The sequence below is a fragment of the Sparus aurata genome, chromosome 5 (genome assembly GCF_900880675.1).
Source record: "Sparus aurata chromosome 5, fSpaAur1.1, whole genome shotgun sequence".
NCBI lineage: Eukaryota > Metazoa > Chordata > Actinopteri > Spariformes > Sparidae > Sparus > Sparus aurata.
Window position 1 is genome coordinate 36,624,262 of NC_044191.1, and position 19,246 is coordinate 36,643,507.

The 19,246-nt window shown below is 41.6% G+C and overlaps 2 protein-coding genes across 4 annotated transcripts in view; both read left to right on the plus strand.

Annotated features, from left to right (window-relative positions):
* The window catches only part of LOC115581335 (GTPase IMAP family member 8-like), a 451,552-nt gene that overhangs the window by 414,326 nt on the left and 17,980 nt on the right, over positions 1-19,246 (plus strand). The window lies entirely within an intron of this gene.
* Positions 1,117-18,022, plus strand: ercc6l (excision repair cross-complementation group 6-like). 2 transcript variants are annotated; one of them, XM_030416333.1, is made up of 4 exons: positions 1,117-1,316; positions 3,034-3,078; positions 12,951-16,492; positions 16,529-18,022. In XM_030416333.1, exons 1-4 carry the CDS (start codon positions 1,261-1,263, stop codon positions 16,870-16,872), a joined length of 3,987 nt encoding a protein of 1,328 aa, XP_030272193.1. In that variant the 5' UTR covers positions 1,117-1,260; the 3' UTR covers positions 16,873-18,022. The 2 variants fall into 2 exon arrangements, with proteins under 2 accessions (XP_030272193.1, XP_030272192.1); XM_030416332.1 differs by having other exon boundaries at positions 12,951-18,022.

Consider the following 19,246-nt stretch of genomic DNA (forward strand, 5'->3'; position numbering starts at 1 on the left):
TCGCTGCTCGAGTCAAAGCTCTGGAGACGGCTCCGTTATTCTGAACGTTTTAATATTTATCATAGATGTGAAAACTTCAACATTTTATATCTTTATAGCTTAAATTGTGTTAATTCAACATTTTAAACACTTTCTTTTATATTGTACATTATATTTGTGTCATTATTTTACTTAAACTACCTGGAAAGTTTTTGAAAAGTGCTTGAAAGAGCTTTTGCCTTCCCCTGAACCTCCAGGAGCCTTCATAATAGGACCGTCTGTTCTGTAGTGCAGACAGATTTTTGCCTTCTCCATCGTTTCAATCAATAAACCATCACTGATCTTATCTGTCTTTGTGGTTTTTACAAAAAAAGTCTAAAGAATCCTGAATGCTGTTGATCATTTACTCTGATGATGAAACATTGCTGATAAATCACAAAATGTTGAGTGCAACATGGAAAACTCCACCTGTAAGGTCAAGAAATACATATTTATCTACCAACTGTTCTCTCGGGCCGTTAGAAGACTTTTCACTTTTTCTTTGTGAGCGTCTTACAGCCAGCAATGAAACATGTCGAGACGTGTACCAGTGATTCATGCTCCTGGTTTCATTTCAGGGAATTTACAGATTTCCTAACACACGTTGGAGGCAGATTCATCCATGTTTTTCATATTTTTTATTAAATTAAATTATGTTTGTGCTTCAAGTACACAAAGTTTCCAGTTCTGTGGCACAACATTTACACACTTGTGAAGCAAAATATAAACACTAAAGACTTCACAGTTCAATTCATTAAAACAGCATTAAACTTGTGGAGAATTTGATTTAATCCACATTTCCACTTAGATGGATGACATTTTTTTTTCCATCTCTACGTTTGTTTTGTTCCTTTTATCAGTTAGTCTTTCGGCTTCTGAACATTGAATAAAGTCCAAAAGCTAACATCGGAAAAACCCCAAAAAACCGCAAAGATTTCTAATAAAACACTGATGGGAAACGCCCTACCTGACTCGACGCTGCTCATTGGCTGTGCTTTACATAAGTCCCGCCCACGTTAGGTGCTATTTTCCTGATTGGACAACCTCGTCGTAGCGTCATTAAAGCGTCCTCTCTGATAGGCTGTGAAAAAATGGCGGGGGACATGCCGCGGGTTCAAACACATCAACACACCGACTTCCTGGTTAGTGGAGCCTGCTGCAGCCGCCGGTGTGTGTTTCTGCTTCTGACCGAGAAAACGTCTACAGACCCGGCTGTGTTCGCCTCGTCGTGTCGGCGTCAACATGGATGTTTCTCCGCAAAATGGCGAAGTTGCGGCGATTTCTGAGAAACTGGAAAAGTGAGTAACGTTAAAGCCAACGGTTGTGTCGGTGTGGAGACTCGCTAACAGTTAGCATCAGAGCTAACGTCCCACAGGTTGATTTAAGTGAGAGGCTAGCCGCTTCTGCTAACATGTTGTGTTGTTGTTAACGTGGTGCTGATGACAAGGTTACACTTTGTAGTTTAGTCTGTTAATTACGACTTACTTATCCTACATGTAATCAAGTAACGTTACTTTACTTAAGTATATTTCTAGAGTGTTTTCACGTTATGCTTAATATCTGACTATATATGTTAACTAAATATTTAACATTTGTCTGACATTATTAGTCACTTCTCAGATTAAGTTATGACATAAAGCGAGATATATTTAAAGGTCCAGTGTTTAGGATTCAGGGGGACTTATTGGCAGAAATGGAATATAATCTTTATGTTGTCATTTGTGTGTAATCAGCTGAAACAGGCTGAGCAGCGCGTCATCAGAGAGGCTCTGTGCAGTTTTGTAGAAGAAACTCAAACAGAATTTTAGTATTTACAAAGTTAATGAGTAATAATACAAACTTTTTTCCATATGTGAATAAATCTGCTGTTCTCAGAGGAAAATAAGGTCCCTGAACACTGTTTGAAGCTAGAAAGTTGGCAGGGTCCGCCACATGTAAACAAAGTAAAACAACAGAGAGAGTTTGTTCATTTAGTTTGTTGAAGTCAGTGAAGAGTTTCCTCTCCTCATTAACATATATTCCACAGAACTACAGAGTGTTCCTTTAGAATAATATCACAATATATAACATATACCTCGATATTTCAAAAATCTTATCAAAAGCACTTTGTAGCTAACCGTTAGAACTGTGTGACAAAATCAAATATCATTTAACCAGATATGTCCTACTCTGATATCAGCATTGCAACAATAAGTACTGATGATTGTTGCTACTGTGACAAAATCTGAACACAATGAGATTTCTGATCAGTAATCATCAGTAATGTGGATATAATGACTAAGAGGGTAAAGACAAGTATACAAACAAGTCTGGTGAGTTCACTTTACTGTAATGAGCCTTTAAAACCAGGGAAAGACGTCACTTATGATGTAGCACCTATGAACATCCAAAACCAGAGGAGGTTTATAATCTCACACCACGATGTCGATATATATCGTATATGTTGCTCAGTCCCACATGTAACATACAATCTTTGTGTTTCTTTTACTTTAGAATGAGCCTTTTATATCTACAGAGGATCTTAAATGAAGAAGTTGGTGATTAAATACTTTTATTTTGGACTGGAATCTGAGTATTTTTCCACCACCGTCTTGTTGTCTTAGATTCTGTTGTTACATCGTGTGCTGACATTATGGGAAGTTTAATTATCCTCCTTTGGCCACTGAAGTTTGATTAATTATGGAAAATAAGATCTGCCACTTAGAACCAGGTGTGTTGATATTCTCGACATGTCCAGCTCCAGTTTGTGCCTTTCATGTGTTTTATTATATTTCAGTCACAGAGTGCAGAATCTAAGAAAAACAGAGGAGTGTCTATAAACACACTTCATGAAACCGAGTTCTCCAGACAGTTCAGTTTGTCTGGGATATTTAACATTCAATAGTTCGACTTTATTTAGGGGCTGTATTTGATCTAATTTGTATTAAACTTTTTGAGTCTGTGTTGCTGCATCTTGTGTGTTGAATGACTGTAACTGTGAGAGACATCAGTCTAATCCTGACTTTGTCTCGGCAGGTCTTTGTCCATGGATACAGACGACAAGATGGAGCAATACCACAGGTAATTCTCACAAATAAATTGATGGTGTCCAAGGATAATTACACCCCCAAATTCCTGTTTGCAGGCATGAATCACTCACCTTTCGGCGAAATTCGCCATTTTGAAACCAAGGTGGTGGTTGTTCAAAAGGGAAAGAAGGATTCTGAAATCGGATTAGATCATGGAATCCAATCCTAGTTTGAATCTGGGTCAAACCTTCAGTCTGTGTTGTTCAAAACGTTTCAGTAGGATTTGGATAACTTTGATCCAAAACAACAGGATTATCCTGATCCCAACAGGAGGTAGGACTTTCAAGGTGAGTTTCAGGAAGAAAATGTAGTAAAACTTTAAAATTGGTCAAATACATTTTTATCTTTTAGTGTATAATACTTTTACTTATATTTTGCACTTGACGTGTTTAACCGTTACAGTGATAAAGCAGATAAAGTAGACATAGGCTACCAATTAAGCCTTTCAGTATAGTAAAGTAAAAATAAAATAAAAATAAAAATGATCCCCATGAAACAATTCCCCTAAACAAATTTTAATAACGAACAAAAATAATATATTACATTTTTCTGTCATTCATCACTGTATATTAATTTCAAAGAAACAATCATCAGAGATGAAACCGTCAAAAATAATGTCTAACAATGGCATCCCTGACTACACGTCCAGTCAGTCTCTCATTCTGACAGAACACCAGAGGTTGGTCTGGTTCTCCAACAGGCTCAGGTGCATCATAAACATCATCACAGAGAGGGACATTGTGCCTGGTAGCGATGTTGTGCAGGACAATACACGCAAGTATTATGTTGCATGCTCCCTGTGGCTCCACTCGTTAAGGCATGCAAAGCGTCTCGTCAGAACTCCATTTAAACGCTCAATTGCACATCTTGTTTTGCAATGAGCAGTGTTGAAGCGTGCCTGCACAGGTGTGGTTGCTGCAAGAAAAGCAGTCATCAGCCAGGAGTGGATAGGCTCTGTCTCCTAATATTATGCCATCCGATCGGTTGGTGTAGAGATCTGGTAACCCGGATTTGGTAATCTTGAAAACTGTGTATCTGGATCAGGGTGATCCAATCCAATGTTGCTTTGAAAAACTGGCATAAAAGTAAGACAGATTACCTGATCCTTGATAGCAAAAAATGGGATTTCCAAATCCGGATCATTTTGATCCAGATTAAATGATTTGAACAACTGGCCCCAGGTAACTGACTGGAGGCTGAAGGTAAAGTTGGCACAAGCTAACGATGTAAGCTTTTCGTGCTAGCTAGCTTTTTGAGACGGATCAGCTAACTATAACGTTGGGCTAAACTAGAGGTTAACCGTAACATTAACATTGTTTTTCCAGGATGACTGTGTTAGGAGAGAAAGATGCTGTGGTTGTCAAACAACTGGATGCAGGGATCACGTGCAGCTGGAACTGGTCTTTGCTCAAGCTAGAAGCCAAAGTCAGAGTAAAAGGACAAGAGCCATCATTCAGTCTAGCAGATGTGTTCAGGAAGTAAGCAGAGATTTGCATGTTGCATTCTCTGTCAAATAGACGTTCACTATGCAAACAAGCGCAGCCATGCACTACAAGCACACTGTCAAACAGAAGTGTAAGTAGATATGAACTATTCAAAATATTCACCTTTTATTTACCCCTGACCTGTTTTCATGCCTGTGTTTGGGTGGTGCATCACAAGTGGATCTCTGTTGTGGTAGAAGTAATCAAAGGTTGATGGATAAGAACTAAATCACCTCAATCCAAACTTAAAGTGAAACTCTCTCTAAAATGCAACCTAGGGTCTTTTTGTGAATGTAGAGTCAAACCTCCGTTTAAAAGCTTAATTCTGACTGTTTTTTTTTTTGACACTCGCATTGTTATTGGAGGGTTTTTTTTTTTTTTACATTTTAACAAAAAGCTACATATTTTGATTATGTATTCCATTGCAGAATTTGACAGAAAATTGAGACACATGTGTTAAGAAAGAGAATCAAAAGAACAGGAGAAAAACAGGAGTCATGGTTAGCAGTAGGCTGTCTGTTATCCAGAACAAGTACATATGTTTGAATCTGTCAGTCCTTAAGCATGGTTCACTGTGTCATACTGCATCCATTTCTCCCACTTAGACACAAAGACACCTTCTCTCATTCTAAGCTGATGGGTCATTCTCTCCTTAATGTAAACCTCCCTCATGATCTGTAGCCACTGGGTTGTAGTGGGTGGTTCAGCCTTGCACCAGTTTCTTGTAATTCCTTTTTTACATGTGACCAATAAGATTTTGGTTAAATATTTTCTGGGACATAATTATTCAAACTTCCAAGATACATAACTTTACATTCCCCTGGGTATTTCATATCCCAAAATGTCTTTCTTTATGTTATGTACACTTTCCCAGAACGAGTTAAGTTCATGACACTCCCAGAAGATGTGTGTGTGTGGTTTGCATGTGTGTGTGGTTTGCATGTGTGTGTGGTTTGTGTGTGTGTTTGTGGTTGTGTGTGTGTGGTTTGTGTGTGTGGTTTGTATGTGTGTGTGGTTTGCATGTGTGTGTGGTTTGCATGTGTGTGTGGTTTGCATGTGTGTGTGGTTTGTATGTGTGTGTGGTTTTGTATGTGTGTGTGGTTTGCATGTGTGTGTGGTTTGCATGTGTGTGTGGTTTGTATGTGTTTGTGGTTTGTGTGTGTGGTTGTGTGTGTGGTTTGTGTGTGTGTGTGGTTTGTGTGTGTGGTTTGTGTGTGTGGTTTGTGTGTGTGTGTGTGTGGTTTGTGTGTGTGGTTTGTGTGTGTGGTGTGGTTTGTGTTGTGTGTGTGTTTGTGTGTGTGTGTGTGTGTGTGTGTGGTTTGTGTGTGTGGTTTGTGTGTGTGGTGTTTGTTGTGTTTGTGTGTGTGGTTTGTGTGTGTGTGTGTGTGGTTTGTGTGTGTGTGTGGTTTGTGTGTGTGTGGTTTTGTGTGTGTGTTTGGGTGTGGTTTGTGTGTGTGTGGTTGTATGGTGTGTTTTGTGTGTGGTGTTTGGTTGTGTGTGTGTGTGGTTGGTGTGTGGTTTGCATGTGTGTGTGGTTTGTGTGGTGTTGTGTGTGGTGTGGTTTGTGTGTGGTTTGCATGTGTGTGTGGTTTGTGTGTGTGTGGTGCATGTGTGTGTGGTTTGTTGTGTGTGTGTGGTTGTGTGTGTGTGGTTGTTTTGTGTGTGTGTGGTTGTGTGGTGTTTTGTGTGTGTGTGTGGTTTGTGTGTGTGTGTGGTTGTGTGGTGTGGGTTTGTGTGTGGTTTGCATGTGTGTGTGGTTTGTGTGTGTGTGGTTTGTGTGTGTGTGTGGTTTGCATGTGTGTGTGGTTTGTGTGTGTGTGGTTTGTGTGTGTGTGTGGTTGTATGTGTGTGTGGTTTGTGTGTGTGTGTTGGTTTGTGTGTGTGTGGTTTGTGTGTGTGTGGTTGTGTGTGGTTTGTGTGTGTGGTTTGTGTGTGTGGTTTGTGTGTGTGTGGTTTGTGTGTGTGGTTTGCATGTGTGTGTGGTTTGTGTGTGTGGTTTGCATGTGTGTGTGGTTTGTGTGTGTGTGTGGTTTGCGTGTGTGTGTGGTTTGTATGTGTGTGTGGTTTGTGTGTGTGTGTGGTTTGTGTGTGTGGTTTGTGTGTGTGTGTGGTTTGCATGTGTGTGTGGTTTGTGTGTGTGTGGTTTGCAACATGTATGTTGGGAACCAGTTTGTTTACTCCTCAGTTTAGGTGTGATGAAGTAACAGGTCAGGTTTTCCATCCAAATTCCCTCCATGTTCTTGAATTTGTAGTTGTGTGTTGTGTGTCACACATATCGTGCCATTCTTCCAGAGTAATGTTTACATTCATTTTCCTCTCCCACTTCTCCTTAATGTATCGAGTAGAAGCAGCTTCTGAGTAGAGCTGCACGATATATTGTTTGAGCATCGCCATCGCGATGTACATGTGTGCAATAGTCACATCGCAGAGCCTGAGATGTAGGACCAAATGAATTCATCTAATTATAAAGGAACCTGACACACACTGTGCATGCACAGCGATCCACCAATCACATTAGTTCGACTTAACCAGTGTGCTGAAGCAGACCACGCCCCTGCACATGGAGTGAGTCGCTGGTAACAACACTGAAAAATGAGCAAACAAGAGAAAATTGCGAAAATGAAGACTTGGTGCCAAAAAGAAAAGCAATGTCCGTTATCTGGAATGCTTTCGGCTACAAGAAGGATGATAATGACCAAACACGTGTTCTGTGTCGGCAGTGCCTTGCATCTGTTGCCACAACGAGGTAACACAACTAATTTGTTCGTACATTTACGTCGGTACCACACAGCAGAGTCCTGCACAGGTCTTATTTTGAATACACGCCATACGTAAAACTGCATCCGACCCGTTTACCTACAGTAGCACAAATAACATTTCGCATCCGAGCCGACCCGCTATAAATTGTTACTGACGCCCGACCCGCATCCGAAGCAAAATTAGACAGACTTAATATTTATCAATGAAAGTAAGCCAGCTGGGGAATGGAAGTTCTGGGAGGGCGCACACACGCATGAATGAGCTCATATGAAATATAAATGCTTATCATTTAGAAATGCAGCATAACAAAGTTCTATTCAGGTCATCTGATGAAAATTCCTGCATTTTTTCATATCGCAGGGTTAAAAAAAATTGCATTGTCAGTTTTTTCCAATATCGTGCAACTCTACTTCTGAGTCTCTCAGACTTTGTACCGTACTGAGATCGCCTTCAGTTTAGTTCCACTGTATGTCCTGATCATCACATCAAGTACACCATTTAAAGTTTTCACGGCTTGTATTTCCTTTGTAAAATAGTCCCTTAACTGTACGTACCTAAAATGGTCCCCGTTTTCTAATCCATAACTCGTTTTTAACTCCTGGAAGCTCATTCCATTCCCATTCTGTGTTAATGTACACATGGCTGTGAGCCCTTTCCTGCCCCAGTCCCTGAAGTCATGCTCACTTAATCTCTGTTTAAATCTGTCATCATATGCAAACCAAATTTTTTTTTCACTTTAATTTTTATTGACTTTTCACATTTTGTACACGTAAACCTCACATCTCACAATACAAAAAAAAAACAAAGAAAGCCACGCTAGAAAACAAAAAAACAAAAACTAGATACAGTCGTGTTGGGAGTCGCATTCCTTCTTGTTCGTTCATTGGTTCTCTCACTTTCGTCCTCTGTATCTAATGTTCTTTCAATAGTCTCTGTTGCTGTTCAAGGTCCTGAAAGATGTCCATTTCAGCCATTTGTCCTCCAGTTGTGTTTCTTGCAATCTTAGGTGATGCGTCAATTTTTCCATTACACAGATTTCTTCTATAATCTCCGTCCATTGTTCCTGAGTCTGAGGATCCACTCTACCTCATTTCCTTGTGATAGCTTTTTTACCAGCTATTAACAGTATTTTTACCAGGTACTTATCCCCTGCATGTACACTTCCCTCTGTGAGGTTACACAAATAGAGCACCTTACAGCTCACAGGGATCTCATATCTCAACACCTCCTGCAAAGTTTTATGTACCGTCTTCCAAAACAGTTGCACCTTATCGCATTTTCAAAATACATGCAGTGTTTCCTCCAGTATTTTCTGAGACTGTGGCGCTGGGGGGGTGTACAGTTTGGGTCATCATACTGTAATATTTATACTTATGTCATAGGCTACTTAGGGAATTTCATTTTTTAATGCTCTCACACAGCCATCATGAACTCCCCTGCATGGGCTTGGAATGAAGATTCATGTTGTAAAGAAATATTTGTATTATTTGTTTTAAGAGAGGAGTTATCCAAGTCAGAGTCCTGCACGGGTGAAAAATAGACACAGATGCAGATCGGGTCAGACGCCTGGAGAGGCGGGTCGGGTTTTACGATTGCCATTTTCAAGGCATCACTTATCATCAGTCATTATTAGCGACACAAATGATAAGCATTTATATTTCATATGAGCTCATTAATGCGTGCTTGCGTCCTCCCAGAACTCCCATTCCCCACGCTAGCTTACTTTCACTTTTAAAAATTGCATCCGTCCAATTTTCCTTTGAGCGTCGGTATCAATTTATACCGGGTCGACTGGGGTGCGGAATGTAATTTGTGCTACTGTCGGAAAACGGGTCGGATGCGGTTTTAAGTATGGCATGTTCGGGCGGGTTTGCAAAATAAGACCCGTGCAGGACTCTGCTCTAAGTGACCATTTTAATCCTCTAGCTAATTATCAAGCTAAATATCCAACATGCTAGTTAACGTCAAATACTGCGGTGGAAGACGACGGTAAAATATTTACTTTCTCTAACACTAGATTTATTTATGCCTGAAATTTAAGGTGTGGTGGCTTTTATTTTGCCGTGGCGGTGCGCCACAGTCAATTACATGTAGAGGAAACCCTGACATGTGCATGATCTGAGCTTAATACTCAGCATTCTCTCCAGCATGATAGAGTCACACTCAGATATTTACTCTTGACTTGGGCGTGATAAAGAATCTGACCAAATTTTTTCCAAGAGAACTCCCTCCACATCCGCGAATTGGTGGATGTTTGATGTATTTTCACATATTTAGCCAATCTTTGTCCAAAATGTCTGTGTTTAACTCTGACTCCCACTTTTAGTGTTTCCCCTAGAATTTTTTTCAGGCTGCAGCGTGGTGGTCTGAACCCATATGAGCATCAAGCACATCTTTTCAATGAAAACCCTCTGGGATGGTCCTCTTTTAACGGGCTGCTTATGCTGATGGCATAAGCAACAAAACATCCCTACGAGATTCTATCAGTTATAAATATTTTTTTTAACAAACACATACGTTTTTTATTCATTTTATTATAACAGAGTTACATACTTTTGACAATGCCTGGGAAAACTAGCCTATTGTCTGTGTTATTTTCATCATTATTGCTTACCAAAAAAAAAAAGAGAGAGAAGCTCCTCAATCAGAACAAAAATATAAGCTAAACATCAATTTGTAAACTCACCATGGGGAGTGTGGTACAACAAGGGCTGTAGTTATGGTTATTAAGCCATTCGGGATCGCAGCCAGATGTTCTGTGTTTAGCTGTATTTTTATTTTTTTTGCTGGGTCAACGTTACCAGTCGGTCCGAGCCCACGGTCACCCGCCGGACAGGGGTCGGCAGTCAGACCGGTGTCAGGGGCAGTAACGGTCCTCGAGCAGCCCCCCTCTCCACTGCAATCTGCCCCCCTTTCTTCCGTCTCACCTGCACCTGTCATGTTTTCTGGAGTTGCCTCTGTTACTCTCCCTTCATCTATTTTCCTTGGCTCCAGAGTCTGGCAGAAGAATTTCTCTATATTAAGTTGTCTGTCACCCGCGATATTTTTTCTTTTTCTTCGGCCGCGCCATAGTTGGTTAGCTAACAAACCTTAAACATCCCAGAATATGTGCCCGCGCTCTCAGCAGCGGTACTCGCATCGGTACTAGGCAACGAAGCAGGTTGACTCGCGTTGCGCTGCACAGAGGCGCTCCTAATGTAATGATTATTGATTTATAAATGAATTGATAGGTGGCTTATTTTTTATTTTTTTGGCCTGGCGGCAGGTCTCCTTGGCCTGGTGGCCCGCCAGGCCTGTACAGTGGTAGGGGAAACACTGCACTTTTCTTTTATATAATTAGTTGTATTCTTGTTTGTTGTCATTTTTTGGTACAGTGCTGATATCATTCTAATTTTGGTCTCCTTGTAAATACCAATTATTGTTTGTATCACACCATTCACTTCCGTGGAGGGTCCGTCTTGATTTCTTTTCTGTAGTAATCTCTTAGTTGTAAGTACCTAAAGAATTCATGTTTCCTCAGATCATATTTGACTCTCATGTTCTGAAAACTCTCCAGCCCCCCGTCTTTCTATAGAGCACCATGCCGTAACTCCCTTAGTTTCCCACTGTTTGAATCCCTTGTCATAACTGGCAGGTTTGAAATTACTGTCAGATGCAACCCACTTTAACAAATGTATGTCCTTATTTCTCCCATAAATTTTAATAATTCTTTACCATGATTCCAGAGTGAACAATGTAATTGAGTCAATTTTATTTTTGATTTTATTGTATGTTACTTTATCTCCAATCACACTCTGAATTAGGTATCCTCCAAACTCTTTCTCTATTTCTTTCCACTTTGCTGTGTAGTCTGGTTTACACCAGCAGAGTAAATATCTCAGCTGGGCTGCAAGGTAATATAATATAATACTCTTTCAGTCTTGGTAAACCCGTTCCCCCCTCTGTCTTTTGGCAGCTGGAGAGTTTCAGACCTAATTCTAGGTTTTTTCCCTGCCCAGATAAACCTTGATATTATTCTGTTCCAGGTCACAAACTGGGTTTGAGGAACCTCTACTGGTAGAGAATGAAATAAATATAGGAGCCTAGGTAGCACATTCATTTTGATTATTTCAATTCTCAAGCTAAAATCTAGCGGCAGAGTGGCCCATCTTCTGATGTCTCTTTGTATCTCTTGGCTTATATTGTCATAGTTTTCTTTGTATAGTTTAGATAATCCTTTAGTGATGGAGACCCCAGATATTGTATTTTCTTTAGGTTCCAGCTAAGATGATATGACTCCTGGATCTCTTTTGATGGAGTGTAGTTAAGTGATAGTATCTGTGTTTTCGATATATTAACTTTATATCCTGAGAGGTGCCTGTACGTTTCTAAAAGTTTCATCAGTACAGGGAGTGATTTGTTCAGTTTTTCTAAAAAGGCTATGACATCATCAGCAAAAAGTCCTATTTTGTGTTCTGGTCCGTTCACCATTACTCCCTCCAGTTCTTCGTTCTGAAGGACTGCTTGCGCCAACGGTTCTACGAAAAGAGCGAACAAAGCGGGTGATAGGTAACCACCCTGTCTAATTTTGTCAGTCAGAATTCCATTTATTTTATTTTGGCGGTAGGCTGTTGATAGAGAGTCTTTATGCATTGTACTGATTCACTGTAAAATTCAAACCGTTCTAGCACTTGATACAAAATATTTTCTGGTTTCTTTCCTCGTCTGTGACAGAAGACTGAATCAGATTATCACACCTGAGGAGAAAAAACTGATTGGTTAATCACAAAAATCTGCCATTAACAGCAGCCCTGATATTTGATTGATTACTCGGTGTGTTGTGATCCAATTGCATTAATTATAAAATTAGTGAAAAATCCAAACAGTGTGTGGGAGTATAACAGAGCTGCGGAGGCGGGTAGCCGATGTCTGACGCACCGCTCTTTCGGAGACTGTAAACTCTCAGCGCAGCCGGTCTCACCCTGGCCGCTGCACCGTGCGCCCGCGGGTAGCACTCTCCTCCGGGGAGAGAGGGAGGTTCAGTGTCAACGTTTACCCCCTCGTGTCTAGCCGGAGCACGGAGGGAGCAGCAGCAGTTATGTCTGTTTATGTCAAAAATGAACCATGCAGTGCCAGAAACAATGGCACTTTCAGCTTAACTATAGTTGCACTATTTTATAACTAAACACATCGTGTGCCTTTGTTTACATTTCAATTCGAACTAGAACTTCCTAGAGGAAAGATTTATAATTTAAGATTACTTTTTTGAATTTAAAAATCATCAACAGGTACTCTGATGAATTATTTGTTTATTACTACTTATCACTGAATCAATATCGAAGCATTTAAATCAATATTGAATCGAATTGCGACCTAAACAATTAAAATCGAATCGTGAGGATCTAACAATACTCAGCCCTGGAGAAGAGAAGGGTAGCGATGGAAATCTCTATGGGAGCTGGTGCTACTGTAATTTTGGCTCACATTGGCTGTTTATTTCATGTCTGAATGTTGTCCATTTATTTCCCGCTGCCCCCCCCGCCCGGTCGGCATGGAAAAGTAGTTCAGGCTTCGGATTTTTTTTGAATCACCCCTGCATTTCTTATTAATAACTTTGATTTGTTTGTTTTTTCTCTTACAGATTCATTCAAGATGGTAAAAATGTTGCCAAACAAGGCGACATGCACAAGGCTCTGAAGTTCTTCAAGTTGGCCTACAACATCCACCAGACTCAAAAACTTGAAAGCAGGATAAACAAAATTGAGGAACTTATTTCTCAGGCTGACTCTGAAGATGACGAGGACGAGTTTGTCAATGTAAACGGCAGCGGTTTGATGCTTTTCAAAGATTTATATGACAAGCTTTATGACTACCAGAGAAACGGAGTGGCCTTCATGTACAGTCTCTACAGAGACCGTCTGAAAGGAGGAATCTTGGCAGATGACATGGGGCTTGGTAAAACCATCCAGGTGATCTCATTCCTGTCTGGTATGTACGATAACGAGCTGGTTAAAAACGCACTGCTGGTCATGCCAACGTCCCTCATCACAAACTGGACAAAGGAGTTCGCCAAGTGGACCCCTGGCATGAGAGTCAAAGAGTTCCACGGTACCAGCAAAGGAGAAAGGACCAGGAATCTGGAGAAAGTGCAGAGGAGAGGTGGCGTCATTATCACCACTTACACTATGCTTATGAATAACTGGCAGCAACTGTCCTCATACCATGGCCAAGAGTTCACATGGGACTACATGATCCTGGATGAGGCACACAAAATAAAAACTGCAACTACCAAAACGGCGAAGAGTGCCTCTGCCATACCTTCGAAAAACCGAGTTCTTCTCACGGGAACTCCAGTCCAGAACAACCTGAAAGAATTGTGGGCTCTCTTTGACTTCGCTTGCCATGGCACTCTCCTTGGCACAGCTAAAACGTTTAAATCGGAGTACGAGAACCCCATCACTCGTGCCAGGGAGAAGGATGCCACTCCAGGGGAAAAGGCCCTCGGATCCCGGATGTCTGAGAACCTCATGGCCATCATAAAACCGCACTTCCTCCGCAGAACAAAAGCAGAAGTGCAGAAAAATAAAATGAACGGCGAACACAAGTGCAAAGAGGCAGATACAGACAGAAAGGACAGCCAAGATCCAGACCTTCCAAAAGACTCTGGAGCAGTCATGCCCACACTGACAAGAAAGAACGATCTGATTGTCTGGACTTACCTGAGTTCTGCTCAGGAAGACATATACAGGCAGTTCATTTCACTGGACCACATCAAGGAGCTGCTCATGACCAGCAGATCACCTCTAGCTGAATTAACCATACTGAAAAAGCTGTGCGACCACCCAAGACTGCTCTCTGCCGCTGCCATCGCTAAGTTAGGCTTGGAGGAAAGTACAGCTGAAAGTCAGCAGAGCGACGACTCGGATATGGACGCTAACAGCATCGCCAACATTCCAGACAACACCTTAATATCTGAGTCTGGGAAACTTGTCTTTCTCTTTGCTCTTCTTGAAAGGCTGCGGCAAGAAGGCCACCGCACGCTTGTCTTTGCTCATTACAGGAAAGTGCTCGACATCATTGAACGCATCCTGGGCAACAGAGGCTTCAAAGTCATGAGACTGGATGGCACAATTACACAGATTGCGGAGAGAGAGAGACGTATCACTCAGTTCCAAACGGATGAAAGTTACTCCGTCTTCCTCCTGACCACCCAGGTCGGAGGAGTTGGCATCACTTTAACAGCAGCAAACCGAGTCGTGATCTATGATCCCAGCTGGAACCCGGCAACAGACGCCCAGGCTGTTGACAGGGCGTACCGCATAGGCCAGACTGAAAACGTTGTCATCTATAGGCTGATCACCTGCGGCACAGTGGAGGAGAAGATCTACAGACGGCAGGTTTTCAAGGACTCCCTCATCAGACAGAATACCGGAGATAAAAAGAACCCTTTTCGGTACTTCAGCAAGCAGGAGCTGAAGGAGCTCTTCACTCTGGAGGACACCCGGTCCTCGTCCACGCAGATGCAACTCCAGGCTCTGCACTCCAGACACCGACGGACAGACCCCGAACTGGACGAGCACATTGCCCACCTCCACGCCATGGAGATGTTTGGGATATCTGACCATGATCTCATGTTTTCCCTCGATGTCAACCACGATGAGGCCCCTCAGGACCAAGAGCACCAATACATTGAAGGGAGGGTCCAGAAGGCCCAGGAGCTGATGAAGGCTGAGTCAGAGTTACAGATGCAGCTGGCAGAGAGCATGGCATCAAGCACGGAACCAGCCTGGCTCAGACAACCAGTGGAGAACAACAACAGAGAGCGGTCCAATGAGAAAAAAAGAAATCCAAGACCAAGTCCTTCCTATCCACAACATGACAACAACTTTAACCGGTCACCAATCGTGGTGGACTTGGACCAGTCTAGTTCTGGTGAGACGGAAGGCCAACAGAATCTGAGTGACAGAGTTATTGATCTAACTGCAGATCAAAGTATGACAGAAGAACAACCTGTTGTAAATATCAGTGAAGACAAGTTTTCAGAGCCTGATCTGGATTCTCTGAAACACCAATCTGTCAAGCAGGAGAAGAGTTACCTAGAAGCAGCGGATCCCTCTCCTCAAGAAGTGCTTCAGGGATCTTTGGTGTTGTCAGAGGTCAATGATGCAGGTGATCCCGCAGATGCCTCCGTTCAAGAACTAATGGACGAGTCTGTGATGTCTGAAGCTGCTGTTGCTTCAGGAGGTGACAACAGCCAGGCATACCTCACAGCGTTTGATGAAGATGAACAGCTCAGTGGATTCTCCCACTCAGAACATGACTCCAAGATGGACTTGGGGCTCCCACATATCACACCCCTGCAGAACAAAAGACTTTCTGTCTTGCAAGCATCCAATTCAAGCTTCAAAGCAGACGCATCGTCCAGAGTCAGCACCGGGCTCGAGTCCTTCGAAGGCAACTTCAATTTACAGCTTGAGGACAGTGACATGTTCTCAGACCAGGATGTCCTGGATCCTCAGGACACAGATGCAGAGGAGAAGAAGTTGCTTTCACAGCTGCAGATAGACGGAAGTTTTGATGTAGATAAATCTCTTTCTGAGAGACAACATGAAGAAGCACTCTGGCAAAGTATCAACAGTGTCCATAACTCTCAGATGGAGTCGATTAACGATTCCATTATAGCTACCAAGAAGAAACGAGCAGCAGTGATTTATGACAGTGAAGAAGATGAAGATGCTGATGATGATGAGCAGGAATTGAACAGGAGTCAATTGGACAACTCCTTCCAGGCTCTCGGAGCCTCCACGCCTAAATCAGCACCGTCTGGCTCCACCCCTCTCCGATCAAGAAAGAGCATTGGAGGAAACACCTCCGTGGCTTCACGCCGCTCCCTCCTCCACTCCATCATCGAGGACATGGAGACCAACCAAGACATGGAGGAGGAGGAGGAGGAGGAGGAGGAGAGTTACAATGACGACATATCAGAGAGACAATCTGATGAGGCTGAAGAGGAGGAGGAAAGTTACAATGACGACATTTCAGAAAGACATTCTGATGAGGCTGAAGAGGAGGACATCATCGGTTCAACCCATGATGAGCTCCAGCTGGAGGAGACCATCGGAGAGACATTAAACACAGAGGACGAGGAGGAGTTAGAAGAAGTAGAAGAGGAGGAGGAGGAGGAGGAGGAGGAGGAGGAGGAGGAGGAGGAAGAGGAAAAAGAGGAGTACTCCTCTAAGTCAAGAGACAGGGTTGATGAGTCTGAAGAGGAAATGAGCAGTAACCTGGAAGAATCAACCAGTGATCCTGAGCTCACCTCCTCCGAGAGAATGGATCAGTGCACCGTCTCTCCAGGAGTCAAGATGAACGGCACAAAAGATGTTGCCATGTTGGACGACGAGAGCTACGACTCCCTGGTCAGCAGAGGGAGGGAGTACTACAGCAAAGGGGAGCTGGACGACGCCCTCGGCTTCTTCCTGAGAGCTATTGACATCAAACCTGGAGATCCTGAAATTCAGCTCATGACGATCCAACTGTACCGACAGCTGAGTCAGAGAAGATAACATCTGTTCTAAACAATCAAAAAACAACATCGACCACATTCTGAAATTACTCCTCTGACGGTCAATATTCAATAAATCCCATGTGCATTTAATTAGAGCCTGGTACTGGATTTTGGGGGGTAAAATGATAATTGTGCAATGAGCCCTCAAATGTGGTTATCAAACACAAGAAGATACAAATGTAATGGAGAAGGGATATTTGACCGTTTGGCAGTAAAATTTAGCGTCCAAAATTACATTTATGTACGAAAAAGTTAAACTTTCCAGGAAATGTAACAGTTAGAGTCTTTTCTACATGATGTTCTGGGGGGTAAAAAAATGATATTATCCGTGCATATCTGACAACGTATACGCCAATAATTATCCGTCTATGAGGTCAATATCACCCCAAAAATATGTCAGTCGGGCTCAACTAATAATACTCTAATATAATGAATATGTGTTGACATCATTTAGGAACTTTTTTTGGATGATTTATAGATCAATGTCTGTCAAAACTTCCTCAAAGTGATGTCATCAGTTGTTTTGTGTAGCTAACAGTTCCACAAAACATCACATGTAACCACAGCTTGGCGGTATTCAATGTTCAATATTTTTGCCTGAAAATTGATAAATTTAATATCAAATAAAACATAAATCTGCGAGATCCATATATCAGTCGGGATCCACATCAAACTGTACTCACTCACACAGATGGATGATAGCAGCCACCAAAATACACAATACAAACATTTCTTCATCAAGATTTATCGACCATTCCCTGAAGAAGAAGAAAACAAAGTTAAAGAGAGAGAAATAAATCCTGCCCCTTTATCTGAGAGTTAACCGGGTCTATTCTGCATTCAAGTTTAATGGAAATCCGTTCAGTAGTTTTTGTGTAATCCTGCTGACAAACCAACCAACAAACGATTGTTCGCTGTGGCAAACAACAATCATGTAACTGTGTGTTGTTGCTGCTGCTGACAGTTGTCGAGGTGTTTGTGTATTCGGATCAGTGGTTCTGTGTTCAGCCACTCTTTATGATAAAACAGTAACATTTATTTCTCCTCGTCTGTTGATTAGAAAAATGATTGTGTCAAACTGTTCTTGTACATATTGTATTCTGAAAAAAAATCAAATTAATTGTCTTAGTAAAAACAGTTTTCTATTATTCACAGTTTCAGAGTTTTTTTGTGTTTGGCCGTCACATGAAGTCGCTCAATAGAAATGTCTAAATCAATATATTGATCAGCTCTGCAGCCAACAGCGTGTGTGTCGGTGGTCCGTTCCATCAGAACCTGAGGGCTTAAAGGGCAACTCCACTAATGTTCCACATTTCAGTGCATTTACAGGTCTTGGGGAGCACTACTGCATTTGTGGGGGGGAAATAGAAACATAAAGAATGTTTCCTACATTACCCAAAATGCATCTTGTCCACTGAGTGATGTCACAGTTCATCAGATTACATGCAGCTTCTTCTGGAGCCACTAAAGACTTTAGACTTGTTTATTGATATATACAGTAGAGCTGTCCAACAGCTGGAAACACATTACACGGTGGAGTTTCCCTTTAAAGGAACAGTCCACACAACTTCTGATGCTTCAGTTGAGTGGAGGTATAAAATAGTTGATTAAAAGTACTTAGTTACATTCCATCAGCTGGATGTAGTTTGTGTAGTTAAATCTAAAACACAGCGTCATATTAAATACACTGATCTCATGTTAATGTGTAAAATATTCATCTGAAGAGTAACTAGTAATAATAATAATAAATTTATTTTATATGGCACTTTAACACCATGTCTTTACTTTTACTTACGTACTTCTATGTCATAACATCTGCCTGACAGCTGAAGTTACTTTTCAGATGTGTTTTGTAACAAAACACCTCGATGTCCATGTGATTATAGATTAAACTAACTATTTGAAATGTGCTCCTCCTCCTGTTACCTGAATTAAAGCATCAGGAATAATCCACGATGAAATGTAACCAAGTACATTTATTCAAGTATTGAACATTAGGACGACTTTGATGTATAACTTTCATTTTGAATACTCCAATTACATTTATTTGATTTGATCTTGTCATATTGGGGACTTTCACTTTTACCAAAGTAATTTAGACACCATATCTGTACTTCTACTCGAGTATGACTTTATACAACACTGAGTACTTAGTTACACTGCAGTACTCAGATCAGCTGCTCTGGAGGCTCCTCCCCTCCCGTCACAGCAGGAATCAGCTGTTGAGTGAAGTTGAGACGAGGACAGAAACTATTTGATGACAGTCAGAGTCAGTCTGTAGAAATGTTATAGACTCGTGTGATTAACTCATTATTTTCATCCTCAGTGTGACAGTGAAGAAACTGGATGTGTAGTCAGTGTTACGGACAGCT

Coding starts and splice junctions, on each gene's coding strand:
- ercc6l (XM_030416332.1), top strand. CDS start 1,261: ATGGATGTTTCTCCGCAAAATGGCGAAGTTGCGGCGATTTCTGAGAAA. Junction 1,317..3,033: donor ATTTCTGAGAAACTGGAAAA/GTGAGTAACGTT, acceptor TTGTCTCGGCAG/GTCTTTGTCCATGGATACAG. Junction 3,079..12,950: donor AAGATGGAGCAATACCACAG/GTAATTCTCACA, acceptor TTTCTCTTACAG/ATTCATTCAAGATGGTAAAA.